A 19,950-nucleotide genomic window follows, 5' to 3' on the forward strand; every position below is an offset into this window, starting at 1 on the left:
GGATCATATACCCCGTATCTCGCCTTCCATCTGGAATACTTCCTTATTCTTTGCTTGATGTTTATGGCCTTGAAGATTACAGGCCAGTGATTTTGGAGTTTTTCTGTCTGGGTTTGTCCAGTGATTCCTGGTGGTTCCGCCCAGGTAGTGCCTTTGGGGCCAGAACTCCTCAGAAGTGAAGCTGTGTTCGCGCTGTCCCGTCCCGGGTGGTGCGCGGAGCTGGCCTGTCCTGGTACCTGTGGGGCTGATTTCGCTCTCTGGGTTAGAGAGGGCTCTGTCGGTTTCTCCGCTGTGAGATCATCCCCTTGTGTTCTGGAGAGACTCTGAGATGCGATGGAAGCCCATTCCTCTCGCTGCTGCCCTCCACTGTCCGCCTCCACCGGTGTGGGGTTAGTCATTACTCTGACGATTGACCGCCCGGGGGGTTGGGGGGGCTCCACCTTCCCTGTTACTAGTGCACTTATTGGAGTTCTGGAAGAGAGCGGTCCTTCCTGCCCACTTAGCCCCTTGTTACGGCTGCACAGCAAGATGGATACGTGGATTCCTGCTTTAGTCGGCAGCTTCTGTTCTGTCCTTACTAGCACAGAATTTCTTTGAATCGGCCCAGATTTGGCTTGCGGGAGTCCCACCAAGCAGGTTCCGGAGTCCTTTTGCCACAGCTCATTATTCTTTGAAGCACTTTCTTCTGTCCTAACAAGAGGCTCCAGGTTCATCATCGGCCCTCACGGGTCCTTCTTAGTGGAGCGCCGTCTCCAGAACCAAAGATCTGCGTGTTCACCGCCGCCCGGGCTCTCACGGTGCTTGGGCCCCCTTCGTGCCCAGAGACAGGGACACACCCCCCGTACATACGCGCACACCTGTACTCTGTATCTGTCTGCATGTGTGGATAACCCTAGGTTCACGTGTGCTTCTAGTCCAGCACCAACGGGGTTCGCCTGAGGCTCCCTGCTTCGTGCTTCTGCCTCTCTTTGAGAGACACCTGGCTCCCTCTGTCTGCAGTGCCTGTCCCCGTCGCTCTAGCCCCCTCCACCTGCCCTGGTGCCCCCCTTGCCCCTGCCCAGCCTCCACCGGGCTGTCTCCTCTTAAAGTCTTTTCAGCCTCTGGCATATGCCAAGTTGAAGTTCCCCTGGGGATGAGCATTGCTTTCCCCACACGTCACTTGGGGCCTTCCCAAGGCAGGGCCGAAAGCACCCTCAAAGGAGCCCGCTTGCTTCAGGCATAATTAGGAGGGGGATGGAGGCTGCTTTAGAGGGAACCATCTCTTACCCCAGTGAGCTCACAGTGGGGCACTTGTGTGCCCTCAAGAAGATGCAGGCACGAGGGGCGCCTGGGTGGCTCAGTGGGTTAAGCCTCTGCCTGAGATCACGTCATGATCTCAGGGCTCAGGAATCGAGCCCTGCATTGGGCTCTCTGCTCAGCGGGGAGCCTGCTCACCACCACCACCACCCCGCCTGCCTCTCTGCCTGCTTGTGAGCTCGCTCTCTCTGTCTCTCTGTCAAATAAATAAAATCTTTAAAAAAAAAAAAAAAAGGCGTAGGCATAGTCGCTCGTTCACCCCAGTGACCCTGTCCTGTGTGCTAGGGCTCTGGCCGTCAGCAACAGCTTTTCACTGCACCCTGGCCTGTGCTGTAGGCAAAGTTGAGTTTTTCGGGGTCAAGAAAAGAGAGCGTGTCTATGTTGGTGAAGATGGGGACTGCAGGCAGGCCAAGGCTTGGCTGCCCTGTGAGCACACCTCCCTGCTGCCTTGGGCTCCTTCTGTCCCCGGTCCTCAGTTGCCATGACAGGTGTGGCACGCCTTGTCTGTCTTGTCTGTCATCTGTTCCCTGCGGTGCGCTGCGTGATCTCTCGTGCGTCTGCGGGTTGGGCCAGGTGCCAGGCCCTGTGCTAGGGGATGCTGGGGGGCGGCGGTCAACCAGGCCTGCGCCCCGGCTGGCCAGCCTCAGCTGGCTGCGAGGGTCAGTGGCTGCGAGTTTTGCTCCACTCAGGGTGGGAAGGTGGAGATGGATTGGTCGTTGGGACGTAAGCACCGCAAACCCAGCTGTAAGGTCTTTCAGAAATTATCTCAATTGTGAGTTTCATCTCCAATTTTTTTAATGCTTGTAAATTGCCAGTCATCTTCTGAATAGTCCTGAGCTTTGGAAATGGGATTCACTAGTTCTCTCCTAAAAGGGAACATCTGGCAGCATGTCTTCCCCTGCATCTGCGGCGTCTCATTCTCCTGAGTGTGGTTTGTATGACCCCTCTCTTATGGGAGAGACCCCAACTCCACTAATGCAGGCTCTTGGCAGCCTCGTGGACTCCGCTCCCTCATACTAACTAGCAGTGAGAGCTTTTGTAATTCTGTTTTGGCCCAGGGAGAACAATTTGGCCGACCAACGTGCAGACAGCAGGAAGGAGGCTTTCCTGCTTCATTGAGAATTCTGATTTGACTTTGTTTTATGCCTCTGAGTTTGGTCTGATAAGGCATTCGTGTTGTTTCGGTGTGCAGCTGGGTGGTTAGAGTATCCAGAGTTGTGTATGTCCATCGTCATCAATTTTAGAGCATTCTGTCACCCCAAAGAGAAACCCATCCCCATGAGCTGTCACTCAGCACCCCCTCCCCCAGCCCCTGGCAACCGAGAATCCACTTTCCGTCTGCAAGGGTTTGCCTGTTCTGGGTGTTTCATGTAAACAGAATCATGTACTGTGTGATCCTCTAAGACCTCCTCCCATTCGTTTTGTCTCTCTTCCAACGATGTTTTGTGGTTTTTGTTTGATAAATTGATTCCCAAGTACTGTTCTCTTTGATGCTATTATAAATGGAGTAACATGTTCTCATAACTTCCTTTTGGACTGTCCATTGCTCACACAGAGATACAATTGATATTTGTGTATTGATCTTGTTTCCTGCACCCTGACAAGGGTGTTTTCTGATGAGTTGGACCTTAGCACAAAAGTGAGGCTGCCTCTGGTGGCCCCGGGTGCTGCCGTCCCTGTGCTTTCCCAGGAACAGACCTGATCTCTTGGAGTCACAAGGCTTTTTCTGCTGATCTTTCCTGTCAAGGCAGATTAGACTGTCCCCACTCCTCACCCCCTTATGAGATAGGCCACCGCACCAGCACACACAGAGGACCAGTGTGGACCAGTGGCCCAGCCGAAACCAGGTTTTAAGCCGTCGCCCTGCTTCCTTCCCTTTCCTTGTCCTGGGCCTTCGAGTGTTCTCAGGTAGCAGCAAGGTGAAGCTCTCCAGGCACATCTGGAAAGAGAGAGCAAGCCTGCCGTCTGCCACCTTTGATCTTTCACTGCAGAAGACGTGTCTCATTTCCCAGACATCTGCTGGTAGCACAGAGGCTTCTCCTGATTACACATGCATGCTCTGACGAGTCCTCTAAGAAAGGGAGACTGGTCCCAGGGACCTTTATTAGCTGGCTCCCTGACATTCTCCAGGGCCCAGGGGTGGATCAGCCTTGCACTGTCACTTTTGTCTCTCACCTTCGACAGCCCCCACCCCCACCCCAGTCTCATTGTCAGCACCTAGCCTGGAGCCAGCACTTCCTGCAACCCCCCCCCCCCCGCCCCGGCGCCTCCTCGTCCAAGCTGCCTTATAACCTTGGTTGGTTGAACCGGGCTTCTGCGTTTCTGTTCTAACTTGGAAACATTTCTCTGGTTCTCCGGGCTCATGGCCACTGAAGTCGAGACCACAGTCTTCCCCTGCCCTTGACCCTCTCAGCTTTGCTACTGCCTACAGGCCTGCTTTTTATCTTTTGTCTTGTGCTTGTAGAGGAAAAGAGCAGTGGATTCCGGTTGAAGCCACCAACATTGATCCACGGCCAGGCACCCAGCGCAGGTAGGTGCCCACCTTTAAGGAGGAAAGTGAAAGGGCTGTCTATCTCACACCCTTCCTGCCTCTGCATCTGTTTGCACAGCTGCCGTATGCAGCCCAGGCGGCACGCTCCGGGCTCAGCCTGCTCTCTAGGTCCGCCAGTTCCCTGGCGCATGCACCCTGAAAAGCCACTTTAGGAGCCCATCAGACCAAGGAGATTGTCCCCACCATGAGCCCTCCACCACCGAGGATGAGGGTGGGTGGGGAGGGAACAGACTTGGCTTCCTATGGGGCTCTGTGCCCAGCAGTAGCTCACTTGGTTCAGGCTATGTCTCCCGAGCATCATGGCCCTAGCGTGCCACAGAGAAGGCCTAATTAGCAGAGTGGCCGCGATCCAGTGGCGTGCCGCTGGGGAGCAGGGCCTGGCAGTGGTGCAGAGTTGGAAGCGTTCTCTCGTGCTTCTTGCCCAGTCTGTGTTTGGCAGATGGATTTTCTCGGCATGGCACTTGGAAAAGCAGGTGCAAAGGGTATTTTTATGTGAACCTGAGCAGAGTCCTAAGCTCTGGGGGGCTGCCTGTGGTTCTCTGCTTTCCCTGCACCATCTGCGCTCAATGCTTGAGGACAGCTGTCCCTTGGTTTCCCCCTGTAGCATTACTGTACTCACTGAATTAATTTCTGGAAAACTCCTGAGAGCCAGCACGGGGCTGTGCGTTTCTGCCCACGAGGTCCAAGGGCCCCAGGCAAGCCAACCTCTGTTCTCAGGTCTGCCGAGTCAGAAGCCCAAGGAGCAACAGCGGAGTGTGCTTCGCCCGGCAGTGTTACAAGCCCCACAGCCAAAGGCACTCTCACAGACCGGTAAGAAACAGCCCTGGCACCCAGCTGCCACGGCAGGGTGTAGAGCGTCCGTGAAGTAGGCGTGGGACAGCTGTGTCTTGACACAGGTGACTTCGGCCATATCTGCTGAACTCAGAAATAGAGCCGGGGAAGCAATCCCTTAAGTCCGCCGCAAGCCCAGGGAGGTCTGAGCGTGGTCCCGCCGTCTCCCTGTGGCCCCAGGCCAGGGTGACCGGCGTGGTTTCTGCACACGCTGGCTTCATAAAAGCTGGCTCCCTCCCGAGTCTCTGCAGTCCGTCCCAGCAAGTCTGCAGGTGAAAGTCGGCCCATGTGTGGAAAGAGACCTGAAGGGTCGTTTGGGTCATGTGTGCAGTGTCACCTGATTTGTCGTCCATAAGCCCTGCCTCTTCACCGTATTTCCCTGGTCTCCGCACAGCTCGTGGTCCTCACGGGACCCTTAGTTTCTTAATATTCATGAGCTTTTCTTGTCTTCCTCCTTGTCTCTCCCTGTAATTCAAAAATTCTTCGTCGGAAGCAGTCCGACATTCCGCACGAGGGAAATAGTGATCTCTAAAGAGTTCCAACAGGGAAGCTTTCTGATACGCTCTGCCAGCCGGTCAGCCAGATTGAAACCTGTGTGTGCCGCGCGACCCCAACTAGTCACAGGGAGAAGTCCGCAGACTCAAGATGTTACGAGGAAAACCGTGTTTTCTAAAACTTGTAATTGTTCCTTGTTCAGTGTATGTTCTTTTTCTCTTCTTTACCTTAGTTAGCAGTATCGCTTTTAAGTACACTGAAAATTCCTTTGTGGAATAAGTGATAAGATACTCTCATTTCTGTCAGGTTTTAGTTCTGGGTTCGTTTGTGTTTCTTTAATGTAAGAATTTTCTTTAAAAAGGAGAAATACACGATTGGTCTAAATGGTAGAAGGAAGTACTCGAGGTCCCACACTAACCCCGTGACCCTCCTGCTGTCCTCTTGTCCTTGCAGTCCCGAGCAGCGGCACCAACGGAGTCAGTATCCCAGCAGACTGCACTGGGGCCATGACAGCGACATCGCCCGACAACCCCGCACGGAGAAGTCCCTCCGACGAGGCACGAGCACTTGAGGTGTGTCTGTGCTGGGCAGGGAGGTCGTGAAACTTCTCAGAGCTTCGCGGAGTGTGTGGACAGTTACCTGCTCTGAGCGGCGCGGTGGGGGCGGGCAGGAGGCTTTCTGGATTTGCTCAGCAGTATGTGTGCGCAGCAGCAGCTGATGTCCATAGTTGTTAGAACGCCCGGGATGGTCTGTCCGCTGTTTCGGAGTGCGGCCCTCCCCGGGCCCCGCACCGCCCAGCTGCAGGTGGCCGACGGGCACTCTGCCCGGTGGCCTCTGGGGAGTCCCTGAGTGTGAGTCTGGGGGACTGGCTTCCATTGATGAGTTCTTGTGCCATTTTATACGGAGAGATGTCTGCCCTCCCCAGTTCCACAGCTGAAGAGCTCAGGGATTCATACACATGGGCCCGTTCTAACTGAAGAAATCTATCGGGGGGGGTCAGCTCAGCATTTTTTGGGGGGCGGGGGGGCAAAGTCTAGGGTTCTGGGAGGGTTACGTAGGCCAAAAGCATGTGTTTCCTAGTAGTATTGCCCGGCAGCTGGAGAATGAGGGGCATGTTCTGAAGAGCCTGCGTTTGCGGGGGGCAGAGGCAGATCTGACCGAGCTGCAGCACCGCAGTGAGGCTTCTGGACACAAAGCCAGGTTGCATGTGTGTGTGCTTCTCCTCGGCCGTTTCAGCAGCTGAGCTGCTGCCTGAGACTCTGTACCCTCCCCCTCCCCCACACCCCCTGGAGAAGTTGGAGCGCACGTGGTGGAGACGGTAGGCTACAGTTCACTTTTAGAACATCCCTGAGCGCACCCTCACCCCGCACCCCTCAAACCAGTTAGCGGAATTAAAATTAGGGACCATCTCTCCAACCTGCTGCTACTCAGACCCTTGGATAGCTAGGGCGGCCGGCGCAGCGGGTCTGCTGCACGGCCCGGAGCTGGAGGGAGACCGAGAAGCGGCCCAGCCCCGCCGCCTCCGGCGTCCCTGGTGATCCGAGGACAGGCCACACCTGGGCAGCGCCAGCCGCCCAGGGACCCGTGCCAGAGGAGACACAGCCAGCAGATGGAACGGCGAGAGAGGGCCCGTCTTGCTTCTCGGGGCTAACCTGTCACTTCTTTTCAGTTGTCGTCTTGTTTGTGTTTCTAACTAGGAGAAAGAGCCCCAGAAAAATGAGTCTAGCGATACTTGTGAGGAGGAAAACTGTGAGAAAAAAGAGCAAGTTGCACAGCAGGCGTTTGTGTTCGGGCAGAACCTGAGGGACAGAGTCAAGGTGTGTGACCAGAGGCCCGGATGAGCGCTTGCACTCCTGGGTCGGTCTGTTCCGCCGCCTCCGGGTTAAACCACAGGAACTCCGCTTTTCCTTACAAAGGGGCGGGAGGTGGAGACAAAGACCGTGCCTGTGCGCTCGTCCTGTGACTCGTGGTGCTTCCGGTGGCTTCCTGTGTCGCATGCCCGCCATCCCGCACTGCTCCGCTCCCAGCACACTCCCCGGCAGGCTCCCCTGTTCTCCCGGGAGCAGCAGACAGAGGCAGCCGAGCATGCCTATCCCTGAGAACCCACATTTTCGGAGCAAAGGAGACAGGCAGCATGACCCGATGCTTTCAGCGTGGCCGGAGAGATCGTGGTCGGACTCATGGTCTTCCCCGTCCTGGCACGGAGCAGCGTGTAAACCAGCTCATCCTCAGCTGTTGCAGGCCTGTCCTGGGTGCTCTGGGGTACTGGGCAGTGTCCCTGCCCCCCATCCTGCAGGTGCCAGGAGTATCCCCCGCCCACCGTTGTGGCAACCAAAAGTGTCCCTTCGTAGTGCTGAGGATTCCCTTTGGGACAAAGTTACCCTTGAGAATTATTACCTTATTTTATTAAGGCAGGGCAGGTAGAAAAAGAACTTTCCTCTCCCATCAGAGGCAATAGCACCTGTCCCTCCCACCCCCAGCTGCCCCCAAGGGCTGCTGGTGTAGTCTGGGGACTTTGAGGCAGGGGTGGAGAGCATCTGGCAGTGGCAGGGGTCTGGGCTAGGGACCCCGTGCGCCGCTGCTCTGGGAGACTAGAATGGGGCAGCACTGCCTTCCCAGCCACCCACCTCCACCGATGGAGCGGCCCTCTGGGCCATTTCCAGCAGCTCATCTGGCAGGAGCTCCTTGAAAAGCCTGAGAGATAGCATCAGTGGCTGCGTCTGGGGACATCTGTGGTTGTCACAACTGGGGTGTAGGCACTGCTGCCCGTCCAGTGGGTGTAGGCCGGGGATGCTGCCCAACACCCTGCAGTGTCAGGGTGACATCAGGGCAGCGCCACCCCCCCGCCCCCGAACAGTGATCTAGCCCTGATGTCCATGATGCTGAGGAAAGGGAATGGAAGTCTCTCCGGCACGTGGAAAACACCAGGCTGTGCCATCTGCCTTCTCCTTCGGTGCTCACTGTCCGACAGAATCACACGTTCCCAGGGGCGAAAAATAGGCATTGCTGCTGCATGGTTTTCGCCACAGTAATGAGCCCCTTGGGGGCTGCTCGCTCCAGGGAGGAGGACACAGGAGAAGGAAGGGCCTTGAGAACCACCCGTTTGAGGAGCAGGGTCCTGGCCTGCACTGTTAGGTCGATTCTGTTCCGAGAGGTTAGGGGGATGGCTGCCTTGAAATTGGGGTGGGGAACCACATCTTACAAAGGCCCAGGGCTCATGGGATCTGTGGTCTCACAGTTACATGCCACCTTCTGGGTGGGGGCGACTTCCTGGCACCCCGAGCCTCTGCTCTCACTCATAGGACAAGGTTGATGATATCCACCTCTCAGGGTTCCCGGGAGAATCACATTCGGTGATACGTTTAACAGAGCCAGCATGGCAGTTAGCATAAAAGAAGCCCTTAAGAAACAGTGCTTTTATTATATTCATAATAAACCCCTTAAAATATCGGATTTGGAAGCGTTTCATGACCTCTCATTACAGACCATTAGTGAAAAGGGCAGTAAGAGGGTTTGGTTTTGCTTCAACAAGGTAGAAAAAGTTTCCTGATGCCTTACAAACTGTTTTTCTATCTCGCCTGTTAAAGCAGAAATGGTGAAGTTGATTACGGCCCCCCCCCACTTCTTGTGTGCACACACATGTGTGCGTGCACAGGCGCGCGCATACACACACACAAGCTGTGCCATGTGGCCTGGGGGTATGCAGACGGGCGGAGTCGGAGAGGTCGCGAACGGTGGTCTGAGCAGTAAATGTTGCCTCTGTTTCCCAGCTAACACACGAGAACACTGACGTAGCCGACATGGAGAATGCCGGCCACCCCAGTTCAGAAACGCCAGCTGCGACCAACTATTTCCTTCAGTATATCAGTTCCAGGTGCGTGTCTTGGGCCTGGTGCCCAGCTTCAGAGCGGCCCAGAGTTGTCCATCACCCTGAGCTTGGGTTCCGGGGAAGAGACAGCAGCTGGACTAAGAGCCAGCCGGTCCTTCTTGGGGGGGCAGGGTCGGGGGGGCGTGGGAGGAAGCAGATTTTGCCAAAATCCTGCGCCCCTCCCCCTCCCCCCCGGCTCCTCCCTTTATTCCCACTCTGGGCACAGCTGTGGAGGGGCCAGGATGGTAGGCAGACAGGCAAGGCAGGACCCCAGTTCTGCTTGGCCCCCAGAGTGACCTCTGTCACCTGGATCTCATGCCCAGAGCAGAAGCCAGTGGGCCAGTGGCTGGTTGGCCGCCTTCTGTTACCTGCCAGGTTCTAGCCTATGAGGACCCGTTACCCTGGATTTGGGCTCACCGAAGGCTAACACTGCTGGTGGTGGTGCTCGAGGATGGCCTGGATGCCCCATGGGTATTTCAGAGAGGAAGAGTGTCCCTGCCTAGGAGACAGGCCGCCAGACCGGATAGAACATAGGTTTGGACTCAGGGAAGCCTGACATGAGCGGTGGCAGCCTCGTGCTTGGCTGCCCGGACCTTGATGAGCAAAGTGCATTCGATATTATTTGAAAGACACGTTTTTTTGCACTGTAACATTTCCCAAGTTGGGATTTGCTTACACCTGTGACTCTTTAAACTGGACAAAATGTGATGGTGACATCTGCTCCGAGGTCATCCAGTGTCACTGCCAGTGTCCCAGGGGTGGGAGGTGTACCCTCCTTTGTGCAGGCCAGGGGACTGGTGGGTTCTTTCAGGGAAGTAGGTGGTGCCTGGTCTGACCTCTGTGATCAGCCTCTCCGAACTGATGTCCTCAGTCACCCCGAAGTGACCCCGGCCTCAAGGAGGTCGGGGATGACAAAGTGGCTGTCAGGCATGTCACGTAGTACCCACACACCGTGGACCCTTGGAGGTAGGAGCCAAAGGTCTGATTACCCGTTGGCACAGCCTAACTCAGAGGCTTATGAGCACCTGTCCCTGGAGGACCTGACTTGTCCCTGGAGGACCTGACCTGTCCCCCACAGAGGAAGCTGAGCAGTGCCTACAGCCGTGCTTTTTGCACCAGGGGTTGGCCTTTACCCACTCTGACCGTGCACACGCGTGTGCAGCACAGGCGAGTGTGCCACCGGCCTGCCCTGCTCCCATGGGGAGCCCCACACCCACAGCGTGCCTTCTCTTCAGTTTAGACAACTCGACCAATAGTGCCGACACCGCCAGCAACAAATTCGTGTTTGGCCAGAACATGAGCGAGCGCGTGCTGGTGAGTGGCCCCTATGGGGACTGTTTTTCCTGGGGCCCCAGGGCAAGGGACATGTGAATATAGCTGCCACTTTGCCTTCTATAAAGTGGGGATGCTTCCAGTTGCAAGAGAAAGAAGACCCAGTTCCAACTTGGGGGCAGGGGTTTTGCACCAGGAGGCTCTCTAGGAGCTGGTGTACGAGCTTCCTGCCTTTCTTCTACGCCAGCTAGCTAAGCCTCGTCCCAGGACCAGCTTCCCCTTGAGTCAGGGGCCATGCTTCCTCCTGGCCGAGGCCAGCCGCAGTAATAATCATCAGACACCAGAGTCCTTAGCCACGTGCCTCTGAGACCACCCTGAGACACCTCTGGAACCAATCCCTTGGCTCCTCCAGCTGCCCCGTCCTTGACCATGAGGCTGCAGCACGGAGAGGGCTCCGGGGACATGGCCTTGAGGGGCCCCTGCAGTTCCTCGGGTGTCTCTTACATGCACTGTGGCCAGGCTGTCTCCCCTCCCAGAAAGCCTGGCCAGCTTGGGATAGGGTTCTAGAATTGTTCGCCTGCTTCCTTATCTTTGTTCTTTTTCTTTTCTTGTCGAATGCGTAGAATCCCACTATGTCCATTTTGAGTGTGGTTAAGGGGCCATTTCGTCCGCTTTGTTATCTCCGTCTTTGTCTCAGTCCGGGTCACTTTGAGGGGCCTCCTGCTTTTCTCGAGTGTCAGTACGGTCCTTTCCCTGTTTAAAACGAGACGGTCCAGAGATAAAGAGCTGGTGGCACGCGCCTCCCCGAGATGTCAGGGGAGGCCCCACGTGCGGACTTGGACGGCAGTTCGCCTAGAGCAGAGAAGGGCAGAGTGGGGAGGACCGGAGCTGCCTGTATCGTGAGGGCACTTTTCTGCTAGGTTTTACCACCAAATGGTGCTCGAGGATCGCTGTGTGAAGACACAGCCGCAGGCTGGAACCCACCGCCTGGGGAAGGGTTGTCTGATCTCCTCTGCCGGGTCTGGGTGGGTCCCCAGCGCCGGGAAGGAAAGGGCAGCTGCGGGAAAAGCCTCTGCCTGGGGGGCGGGGCACGTGCCGGCAGACCGGCTTCCCGTTGGGCTGCGGCGGCCCGCCAGCAGCGCCGGGACACGCTCTCCTGCCCGTGTGCTTCCGTCCCCGCAGAGCCCGCCCAAACTAAATGAAGTCAGTTCAGATGCCGCCAGGGAAAATGCGGCTGCTGAGTCCGGGTCTGAGTCCTCATCCCAGGAGGCCACCCCCGAGAAAGGTATGTCGCGGTGCCACCACCTTTTGGGAAGGGTACCGAGTCACAGGGGCACTGCCCATCCCCATCCCTGCTCAGGAGGGACACGGGCTCCAGCTCGCGGCCGCGTTGGTAGCCACGCGAGATCCCCGCGCCGGGGCGGAATTGGAAAGCCGTAGCGCTGGCTTTCAGCGCACGGAGAGGACCCTTGCTCCTCCTAAAACAGAACATTCGGGATGGCTCTGGGGATAGGGTTGTGGGGGTGGCTGTCCCCCTCCCTTCTTGCCCTGAGGTGGGGAGGGGAATATCTCTCCGGTGCTCTGTGGGAAGACTCCTGTCCCGCGTCCTCTACCGAGTGAGAGGCAGTGGGCGATCCGGAGCCACGCTGGCAGCTGGCTCCCAGGTGGTCCCCCGCAGCATCTGGGGCCAGAGCACCGTGTGTTTGGGGTCCGCTCCACGTCCCAGGAGCTGGCACCCTTGAGACAGAGGCAACCGTTTTGTTCTGCCTGCAAGGAGAGGCGCACGCCCGCCCCCAGCAAATAAATAGTCAACGTCGTTTAGCTAATAACATTTCAGAGTCCCTGGCCGAGTCTGCAGCCGCCTACACCAAGGCAACAGCACGGAAGTGTTTGCTGGAAAAAGTGGAAGTCATCACCGGGGAGGAGGCGGAGAGCAACGTGTTACAGGTGAGGCGGGTCTGGTCAGGGGCATCTGGCTCGGGGGGCCTCCTGGCCCTTAGGTGGTGGTGTGAGAGGCCAGCCGTAGCCCCCAGGCTCTCTGTGCACCTGAGGGTTGGACCCCTGTCCTCCAGGCACGTGGGCCTCCCTGTGCAGCGACAGAAGGGCCGGGGCCCCATGCTCCGGGGCCTTGTGGCGGGGCTTCTGAGAGCGTAGCCCTAAGGGACTTCTGGTCTCGCTTTGGTATGGAGCGGAAGGATCTGTTTTGAGGCATTCTCAGTAGTTCAGGGAGAAACTTGTATCGGCCCCCAGAATGAACAGCTGTGATGGTTTGGTCACGCTGGCACCCCGTGTTATTTTATGAGGGAACCGGGATCCCGGGTGCACCCCAGACTCGTCCCGCCTTTCCTCTGCCTCCCGGTTCAGTGTGCCTCGTTTATCTCCTTTGCGCTGTTGTGCGCGTGTGTGTGGATCCGTGAGCTGCGTGTGTAGAGCATCGGAGAGTTTCTGATGCAGCATTTCAAGAAGTACTGCTCCTGCCCACTCAGCACTGTTAAAGGAAATCTCTGCGAGCAAAGACACGGCTCGGTGAAGACCCGCACACTTCGGGGTCCACGTCGTGTGTTCTTTGGCCGCCGAACGGTTCACTGAGCCGGAAGATGCATACTGTGGAATTGACTTTGCAGTGCACGGTCCGGTGGTGGTTAGTGTGTTCACGTAGTTAGGGAGCTGCCACCACTATCACAGTAGAACATTTTCGTCCCCCAAAAGAAACCCCCCATCAGCAGTCACCTCTCAAATGCCCTCCCCAGCCCCCACAAGCCCCCTCCCCGTCCGTGGAGAAGCCTGTTCTGGAAATGTCGCCCTGTGGACTCATGCCCCACGTGGGCTTCTGTGTCTGGTCCCCTCCCTGAGTGTCGTGGGCTCGGGGACTGTCCCCAGGGCATCACCGAGGGACGTACATAGAGGGACATTGAGGTTTCCGGCTTTTTAGCCGGTATGAATCGTGCTGCCGTGGACACTGTTCACAGGCTCGTGTGCGCAGACATGCGTCACTTCCCTTGGTAGAGCTCTAGGAGGGGGGTTTCTGGGCAGCAGGGCGACTCCACACGAAACACGGTGAGGGACATGTTTCCGCAGCAGCCACGCCACGTGTCATTCCCGCCAGTGGCATGTGAGCTGCTCAGTGCTCCCCGCCCGTCCCCGTCCCCGGTGCCTGCTATCTTGTTGGTATCTGCTTTTTATCTTCGGTTCCTTAGTGATGCTTTCGTGCTCCTCGGACAGTGTAAAATGCATCTTGGCTGGAGGAGAGGATGCAAAACTGGCCAAGGGCCAACGTGCCCCCCGGCCCAGGGTTGGCTGGCCCCTGCCCAGCAGTTCACGCAGGCCGGGTCGGAGGCTCCCCGGAGTGGGTCCACGCTAGTGTCCCCCCAGCCAGGGCCCCACTCACCTGGAGGGCTACCTTGTGTTCCAGATCCAGTGTAAGCTGTTCGTCTTTGACAAGACCTCGCAGTCGTGGGTGGAGAGAGGCCGGGGGCTGCTCAGGCTCAATGACATGGCATCGGCCGACGACGGGACCCTCCAGTCCCGACTAGGTGAGCTGCAGCGCGGTGTCTGTGCAGAGGCCCAGGATGGCACAGACCTCTTCCCGAGGCCCAGGAGGGCAGAATCCCCACGCGGGTCCCCACCAGAGAGCCCCAGAACCCGCGGCCTGCTGGCCCGAGCCCCATCCTGAGGCCCTCGCTGCCAGCTCTTCCATGATTGTCCTCTTTATGAGTGTGACGGTAAATGAAACTACCTACTTAGCACTCTTTTTTTTGAAGATTTTTATTTATTTATTTGATAGAGATCACAAGTAGGTGGAGAGGCAGGCAGAGAGAGAGGGGGAAGCAGGCTCCCTGCCGAGCAGAGAGCCCGATGCGGGGCTCAATTCCAGGGCCCTGGGATCATGACCTGAGCCGAAGACAGAGGCTTAACCCACTGAGCCACCCAGGCGCCCCCCTACTTAGCACTCCTGAACATGTTTTCTAAAAATTAAAAGTGCTGGCGGTTTTATGATGGAAAGGGAAATAGAAGAAATCAAACAGCCCCATACAGCCTGCGGTCCTTGCCACACACCTTCCCCCAGCCCGTCCCAGCGGCTCCACGCGTGCCTCAGCGGTGGGCCCACGGGGCGCAGGAGCCTCAGGGAGTGGACACAGGGTGGTCAGTGGGAGCCCGGGACCCCACCCGCAGCCTCCCTGCGCTGGCCCACGCTGCTGCATCTGGGGCCCCGGGTTGGGGTGGAGAGAGGTTGGCTGGCGGGAAGCCAAGGTGTCGCCGCCGTGTCCACGGGGTCCGGGCACTTGTGGGGAGGATGGGCTCTGATAAACCAGGCAGGCTGACGGCGGCCTTGGGTAGACGTGACGCGTACTTCCAGAGAAGGAAGAAGGTCTCAGGAAGGTCTGTACCATCTTTCTCCACTCAGTCCGTCTCTATCTCGCTCTCGTTGGAAGCTCTAAGCAGCCATTGGCCTCAACGTTTTTTCTTAAAAAATTGCGTAAAAATTTAAAAATTTTAAAAATAAAAAATTTAATTTAATTAATTAAATTAAAATTTTGATTTAATTTAAAAATTAAAAAACTTAAAAAATTGAGTAGGGGCTGGGGCTCGGCCTGTGAGTGGGGCAGTCGGGGGGCATCTGCCTTCTAGGCAGCATGTCGCATGACAGTGTCCCAGCCCCCAGATGTCCCTCTCTGGCCCTGCCTCCCACCTAATCATCCCCTTCCCCAAGGGAGCCGCCATCCTGGCACCTGCTGGGTGGACCAGCAGAACCCTCCCCATGGCGGACGTGGCCCTGAGGGAGCTGGCTGGTACGGGGCTGGCCCCCAGCGTGTGGGGCTCAGCAGACTGGTGGGCAGCTTATGTGGACCTTGAGACAACTGCAGGGTTTCGCCCTCGTGGTGTTTTCCTTTCCGGAATGTGTCCGTTCTCCTAGCTGGCTGTGGGGTGGCGATCGGGGCCCAGGGCTGAGCGGCCTTGTCTGTTGCAGTGATGCGGACCCAGGGCAGCTTGCGGCTGATCCTCAACACCAAGCTCTGGGCCCAGATGCAGATTGACAAGGCCAGTGAAAAGAGCATTCGCATCACAGCCATGGACACTGAGGACCAGGGCGTGAAGGTTTTCCTGATCTCCGTGAGTAGCCCTGGGGACGGGACAGGCTACTACCGACCTCCTGGGGAGAGGAAGTACCCGGCCCGGCCCCCGTAGGACTGCAGTAAGCACTGCCCCTCGGGGGGTGCTCTGCACCGGTGGTGTGGGCCACCTTGTGAAGGGGGAGGCCTCTAGGCTGGCCAGTTTCCAGAGGGGTCCGTGGAAGAGAGCCAGGAGTGGGCCTGCATCACACATGCCGTCCCAGCTGCAAGCTCTGTGTCCCTGGGAAGGACTGGCCCGGGGGGCACCTGGGGCTTCGTTCGGTCCACTGTCCCTGAGCTTGTTGAGAAGAGAGGGTTAGACTCCTCCCCAGACTCAGCCGGGGACTATGGGATCCCATCACTGGGGGGCAGCAGCCACCCTGACCAAGAGATCTTACAGCCCGCCACTTCCCTCCGCCTGTCCCAGGCCAGTTCCAAGGACACGGGCCAGCTGTATGCAGCCCTGCACCACCGCATCCTGGCCCTGCGCAGCCGCGTGGAGCAAGAGCAGGAAGCCAAGATACCTGCCCCCGAACCCGGGGCAGCCCCGTCCAACGAGGACGACAGTGACGAGGACGTCCTGGCTCCATCGGGGGCCACTGGAGGTGGTGAGCCAGCAGTCCCGGCCCTGGCGGGGATTGGGGAGCCTGACCCCAGGGGATGGGGCTCCAGCCAGGGCAGGGACCTGACTTGAGGCCGCTGCTTCCCAACAGGTGCCGGCGAGGAAGGGGAGGGGCAGACGGCCGGAAGCACATAGCGCCGGGAGCCGGCTGCCCGCGAGCCTGCTGCTTTGTCCGTCTGTCTGCCCGCCCGCCTGCCCCACCCCGCCGGCAGTGTGGAGGCGCGGGGCTCGGGAACCACACTCCCCGCTGGGTTGGCCACAGTTCGGATCCGCATGTCCCGTTCAGAAGCAGACTCGGGAACTGCCTGAATGTGGTTTGGGACACGAGACCTCATCATATTGATGAGCAAAACGAAAAAGAACATTTCTTCCCTCCCCCTCCTTTGAATTGAAATGGCACATTAAGACTTGTCACGGCTTCTCACTGGGACTGGGACGCCTTGTTTCTTCCCCCCTCCCTCCTCGTGTCCCCGGCCTCTCTGCCGCCACCGCCCGCCCAGGCCACCGGGTCTGTCCACACGAGTATAAACACTGGGCCTGCTGGACGCTCTGTTAACTACCGTATCCAGTTTCCCACACTCTGATCCGGGGCTTGTATTTTTAGATCTTTTTCCCCCAAGGCTTTGTGTTTGGTTTCTGAGGTTAAGACTCTCCTGTGCATTGAGCGGGTGCAGCTCCGTCCTGGGCCGCATCCTCCTCCCGCCTGGGCTCCTGGCCTCTGTGCTGAGGTGGGGTCAGGCCCCGACTTGTTCCCCACCCAGGCTTGCTCCAGGGCCGGTCATGGGGTATTGAGGGGCTGGGCCTCAGACTGCAGAGAGCTTATCTAAAAACAGGGTCCCTGGACCTGGGAGGGTCCCTACCCACCCCCCTGCCTTTCCCCGTCATGTCGGTCACCCACCATCTGGCGCCCAGGCACAGACCTTCTTGCTGCTGGCCATTCCTTGCCCAGCCCTGGATGACGTCACTGCCCCCGAAACCATCCAGGACCAGGGGCAGAGGAGGGAACTTAGCAGGGCCTTTGGGGAGGGGGGCAGGGGGCTGGTTCCAGGCGACCAGCCATCTCCCATACTCGCGGCACACACAGGAGCGTGGCCAAGAGCTGGCCGGCCCTCACCCACATGGGGTGGCTTGTGAAGAAGGGCCCCGTGCACAGGGCTCCGAGGATGTTCCGAGGACAGTGCCCAGCCCCACCGTCGGGGGAGCGGAAGGCTTTGTCTCCACAGCTGCGCCGCCCACACCTCGGCTTGGTTGTGTGCAGCCTGGGCCCCGGGAAGACACCAAAGGCCCTCCCAACAGACCAGTCACACTTCTCTGCTTTAAGCCTTAGTCAACTAGTGACAAGTAAAACCAGATAATGCCCATGTGTTTTGGAACATTTATGTAAGATTGTCATATGAAATGTATTTGGGAACTACATTAAAACTTTTAACTAAAACCCTGGCCTCCTGCATGCCCCAGGGGCCTCAGGAAGCCGGACAGCCCGGCCAGGAATAGTGTCCACCTCTCAGAGCCGCCTGGCCTGTCTGCAGGCCCCAAGCCCCTGCCCCACACCCCACACCCCAACTCCGGGCAGGTGACTAAACTTGGCTGCTTTCCAAGACTGGCCGGCTCCACGCTGAGCTTTGCTTCACAGAAAGGCTGTTTGCTTCCCTGCCCAGGGGCTGGCTGGCTCGGGGGGGGGGGGGGGGGGGCAGCTGCAGCGGCTCTGTGAGGCCTAAGGTCTGCACAGCCTGGACGGAGAGGGCCTTGCTCCCTGGGGTCCTAAGACCTAATCCAGCCAGTCCTGGGGCCTCCACCTTGGGCTGAGCCCAAGGCCCTGGCTCAGGGGGCCAGGGTGGGGGCCTATGCTCTGGGGTGGGGGCGGGGGGGGGCTGCTGAGCAAGTGTGCACGGCTCACAGCTGCCAGGCACTGGTCATCATGGCCACAAACTCCTCATCTGTGTCCATGGAGGTGCTTACGCCGCTGTAGTAGTCCTGGAATTCAGCCAGCGTGACCTGGGGACCGACAGGCTGTAAGCAGGGACCAGAGACCTGGGCAGAGGGTGGGGCTGTCTGTGGGCACCCACCTGCCCGTCCTTCTCGGAAGAGTCGAAGTTGTCCAGGAAGCGGCGGAGCACCTCCTCCTCGGTCCACTCCCCACTTCGCACCTTGGGGTGGGCGCGGCCACTGTACACCCCCCGGAGGTCGTCCACGGTCACCACACCGTCCCCGCTGCGGTCCAGCTTGGCAAAGGCAGCTGCAATGACCGCCTCCCGAGCTGGGGACATGGGGGGCTGGAAAGGAGCAGGGAGTGATTGGGGGGGTCTAGTGCACCCCAGTCTGGGGCCCCCCGGGCATCCAAGGTCAGCACAGACATCGGCAAGCCCGCCCGCCGAAGCACCCCCCGCCCCCTCCGGCAGCAGGGCGAAGGGCCTCACCCGCAGTGCCCTCAGGAACTCCTCCAGGTCGAGCGTCCCGCTGCCATCACGGTCCCAGCGCCTGCACACGCCCTCTGCTTCGGCCGCGTCCAGCACCAGCCCCAGCTCAGCCAGGCCCCGCTGGAGTTCCCCCGAGTCCAGGGTCCGGCTCCTGTCCCGGTCCAGGCGGCGGAAAAACCTGAGGGGCATGGGGCGCAGTTAAAAAGTGGTCCCTGGGGCTAGGGGTTAAGAAGGTTTAAGGGGACAGCTCACCTGGCCAGGCCCTGGATGCCCAAGGCCCCTCGGGACAGGCACTGCGCCCGGAGCTTCTCCACGGTGGCGTCCACAGCATCCATGGCGGGTCGGGCGCTGGGCAACTGGCCGGGGGAGAGTTCGAGGAAGGATTCCCACTCGGCTGACCGGGCTCTGGTCCGGCGCCACGAGCCTGCCTTGTCCACCTGCCTGCTCACCTGGCCGGCAACTGTCCTGGAATCCAGACAGCCGCTCCTCTGGCTCCTGCCCGTCCTACCCAGCGTTGGCAGCGCGTCCTGCCTGGCAGGCCTGTTGCTAAGGGATGGTGGCTCAGGAGACTGGGAGGGGCCCCAGCTGTAACCCTCACTGTGCCAGTGCCTCACAGCTCCAGACACAGCCCGGGGCGGGGCAGGAGGGCGCAGAGTGGCAGGGCCAAGAGGGACAGGACAGTGCTCTTTCTGGCACCACCACCCACACTCTGCCCTGGTCACGTCCAGCCTTGCAGTGCCCGGGTCTGGGACAGAGCCAGACCCAGAGAGGCAGTGGGGGTGGTCCCCCTTCCTGGCCACAAGAAGGAGGGATGGGCCACAGCCCTACAGTGACCACAGTGTCCCAGACAGAGGCAAGGCCATGCCGAGGAGGCTCAAGACCCAATTCCTGTGTGACCTGGAGCACAACCCCCTCTCCTCTCTGGGCTCTACTGGTCCCCTGCCCCTTTTCACAGCCAAAGCTGCCAAGGGATCCAAGTTCAGAAGGCCTTGAGGTGGCCCAGGCCCCTGTCCTGGTGCTCAGACCGATGTGGCCGAGCCAGGACGCAGCGGTCTTACAGACTGTACTAGCGTTCAGTCAGACAAAGCAGTTCCCGGTAGTTATTCCAGAGCCAGTATGGGGTTTCTGTCGACGTGAGTCTTTTGGTGGTCAGTTTTTTCAGTTCTTAAAACATCACTTGGTGGTCTTGCTCCTAACAAGATGGGGGAGCCGGGGCATTGTGGTTCCAGATGAAAAAGTGGCCCCGGCCCCCCATGGCATCCAAGAAGCACCGAGGCCACCATCGCAGAAGGCCTCCGATTGAGACGCCGACTGGCAAGATTAAAAATGACACTGGATTTCCAGGAAGTAAGTAAAGCATGTGCCCCATTTGGGGACCCATCTGCCGCAGAGACCCAGAGGTCATCAGAGGCTTTTCAAAGCCTGGACTCGGACACGGCACAATGGTGGTGTTGAAGCTGCTGCTCCTGTCAGAAACCAGGCCGCGG

General features: G+C 58.6%; 2 protein-coding genes across 11 annotated transcripts in view; one reads left to right on the plus strand and one right to left on the minus strand.

Annotated features, from left to right (window-relative positions):
- The window catches only part of RANBP3 (RAN binding protein 3), a 53,457-nt gene extending 35,976 nt beyond the window's left edge, over positions 1–17,481 (plus strand). For 4 of the 9 annotated variants that reach the window (XM_044254445.1, XM_044254442.1, XM_044254451.1 and 1 more), the window contains 12 exons: positions 3,761–3,826; positions 4,565–4,657; positions 5,627–5,745; positions 6,871–6,990; positions 8,944–9,047; positions 10,277–10,355; positions 11,496–11,598; positions 12,136–12,260; positions 13,726–13,846; positions 15,283–15,425; positions 15,852–16,032; positions 16,138–17,481. In XM_044254445.1, the coding sequence (XP_044110380.1) occupies positions 3,761–3,826; positions 4,565–4,657; positions 5,627–5,745; positions 6,871–6,990; positions 8,944–9,047; positions 10,277–10,355; positions 11,496–11,598; positions 12,136–12,260; positions 13,726–13,846; positions 15,283–15,425; positions 15,852–16,032; positions 16,138–16,181 (1,298 nt within the window). In that variant the 3' untranslated portion in view covers positions 16,182–17,481. The remainder of the gene's footprint in view (positions 1–3,760; positions 3,827–4,564; positions 4,658–5,626; positions 5,746–6,870; positions 6,991–8,943; positions 9,048–10,276; positions 10,356–11,495; positions 11,599–12,135; positions 12,261–13,725; positions 13,847–15,282; positions 15,426–15,851; positions 16,033–16,137) is intronic. The other 5 variants (XM_044254446.1, XM_044254444.1, XM_044254449.1 and 2 more) reach the window with 3 other exon arrangements.
- On the minus strand, positions 14,721–18,933 carry CAPS (calcyphosine). Of its 2 annotated transcripts, none has more exons than XM_044254452.1 (4): positions 18,716–18,875; positions 18,464–18,641; positions 18,113–18,319; positions 14,721–14,777 (listed from the first exon to the last, which is right to left on the minus strand). In XM_044254452.1, the coding sequence occupies exons 1-4, from the start codon at positions 18,796–18,798 to the stop codon at positions 14,766–14,768; spliced, it is 480 nt and encodes a 159-aa protein (XP_044110387.1). In that variant the 5' UTR covers positions 18,799–18,875; the 3' UTR covers positions 14,721–14,765. The 2 variants fall into 2 exon arrangements, with proteins under 2 accessions (XP_044110387.1, XP_044110388.1); XM_044254453.1 differs by lacking the exon at positions 14,721–14,777 and adding an exon at positions 17,877–18,041 and having other exon boundaries at positions 18,716–18,933.
- Positions 18,934–19,950: the final 1,017 nt, after the last annotated feature.

The sequence above is a fragment of the Neovison vison genome, chromosome 6 (assembly GCF_020171115.1).
Source record: "Neovison vison isolate M4711 chromosome 6, ASM_NN_V1, whole genome shotgun sequence".
Classification (NCBI taxonomy): Eukaryota; Metazoa; Chordata; class Mammalia; order Carnivora; family Mustelidae; genus Neogale; species Neogale vison.

Excerpts from the sequence above, each read along its gene's own strand:
- CAPS (XM_044254453.1), bottom strand. The coding sequence starts at position 18,798 with ATGGATGCTGTGGACGCCACCGTGGAGAAGCTCCGGGCGCAGTGCCTG. Across the intron at positions 18,642-18,715 it reads GGCATCCAGGGCCTGGCCAG|GTTTTTCCGCCGCCTGGACC; the intron begins GTGAGCTGTCCC and ends CATGCCCCTCAG. Across the intron at positions 18,320-18,463 it reads AGTTCCTGAGGGCACTGCGG|CCCCCCATGTCCCCAGCTCG; the intron begins GTGAGGCCCTTC and ends GCTCCTTTCCAG.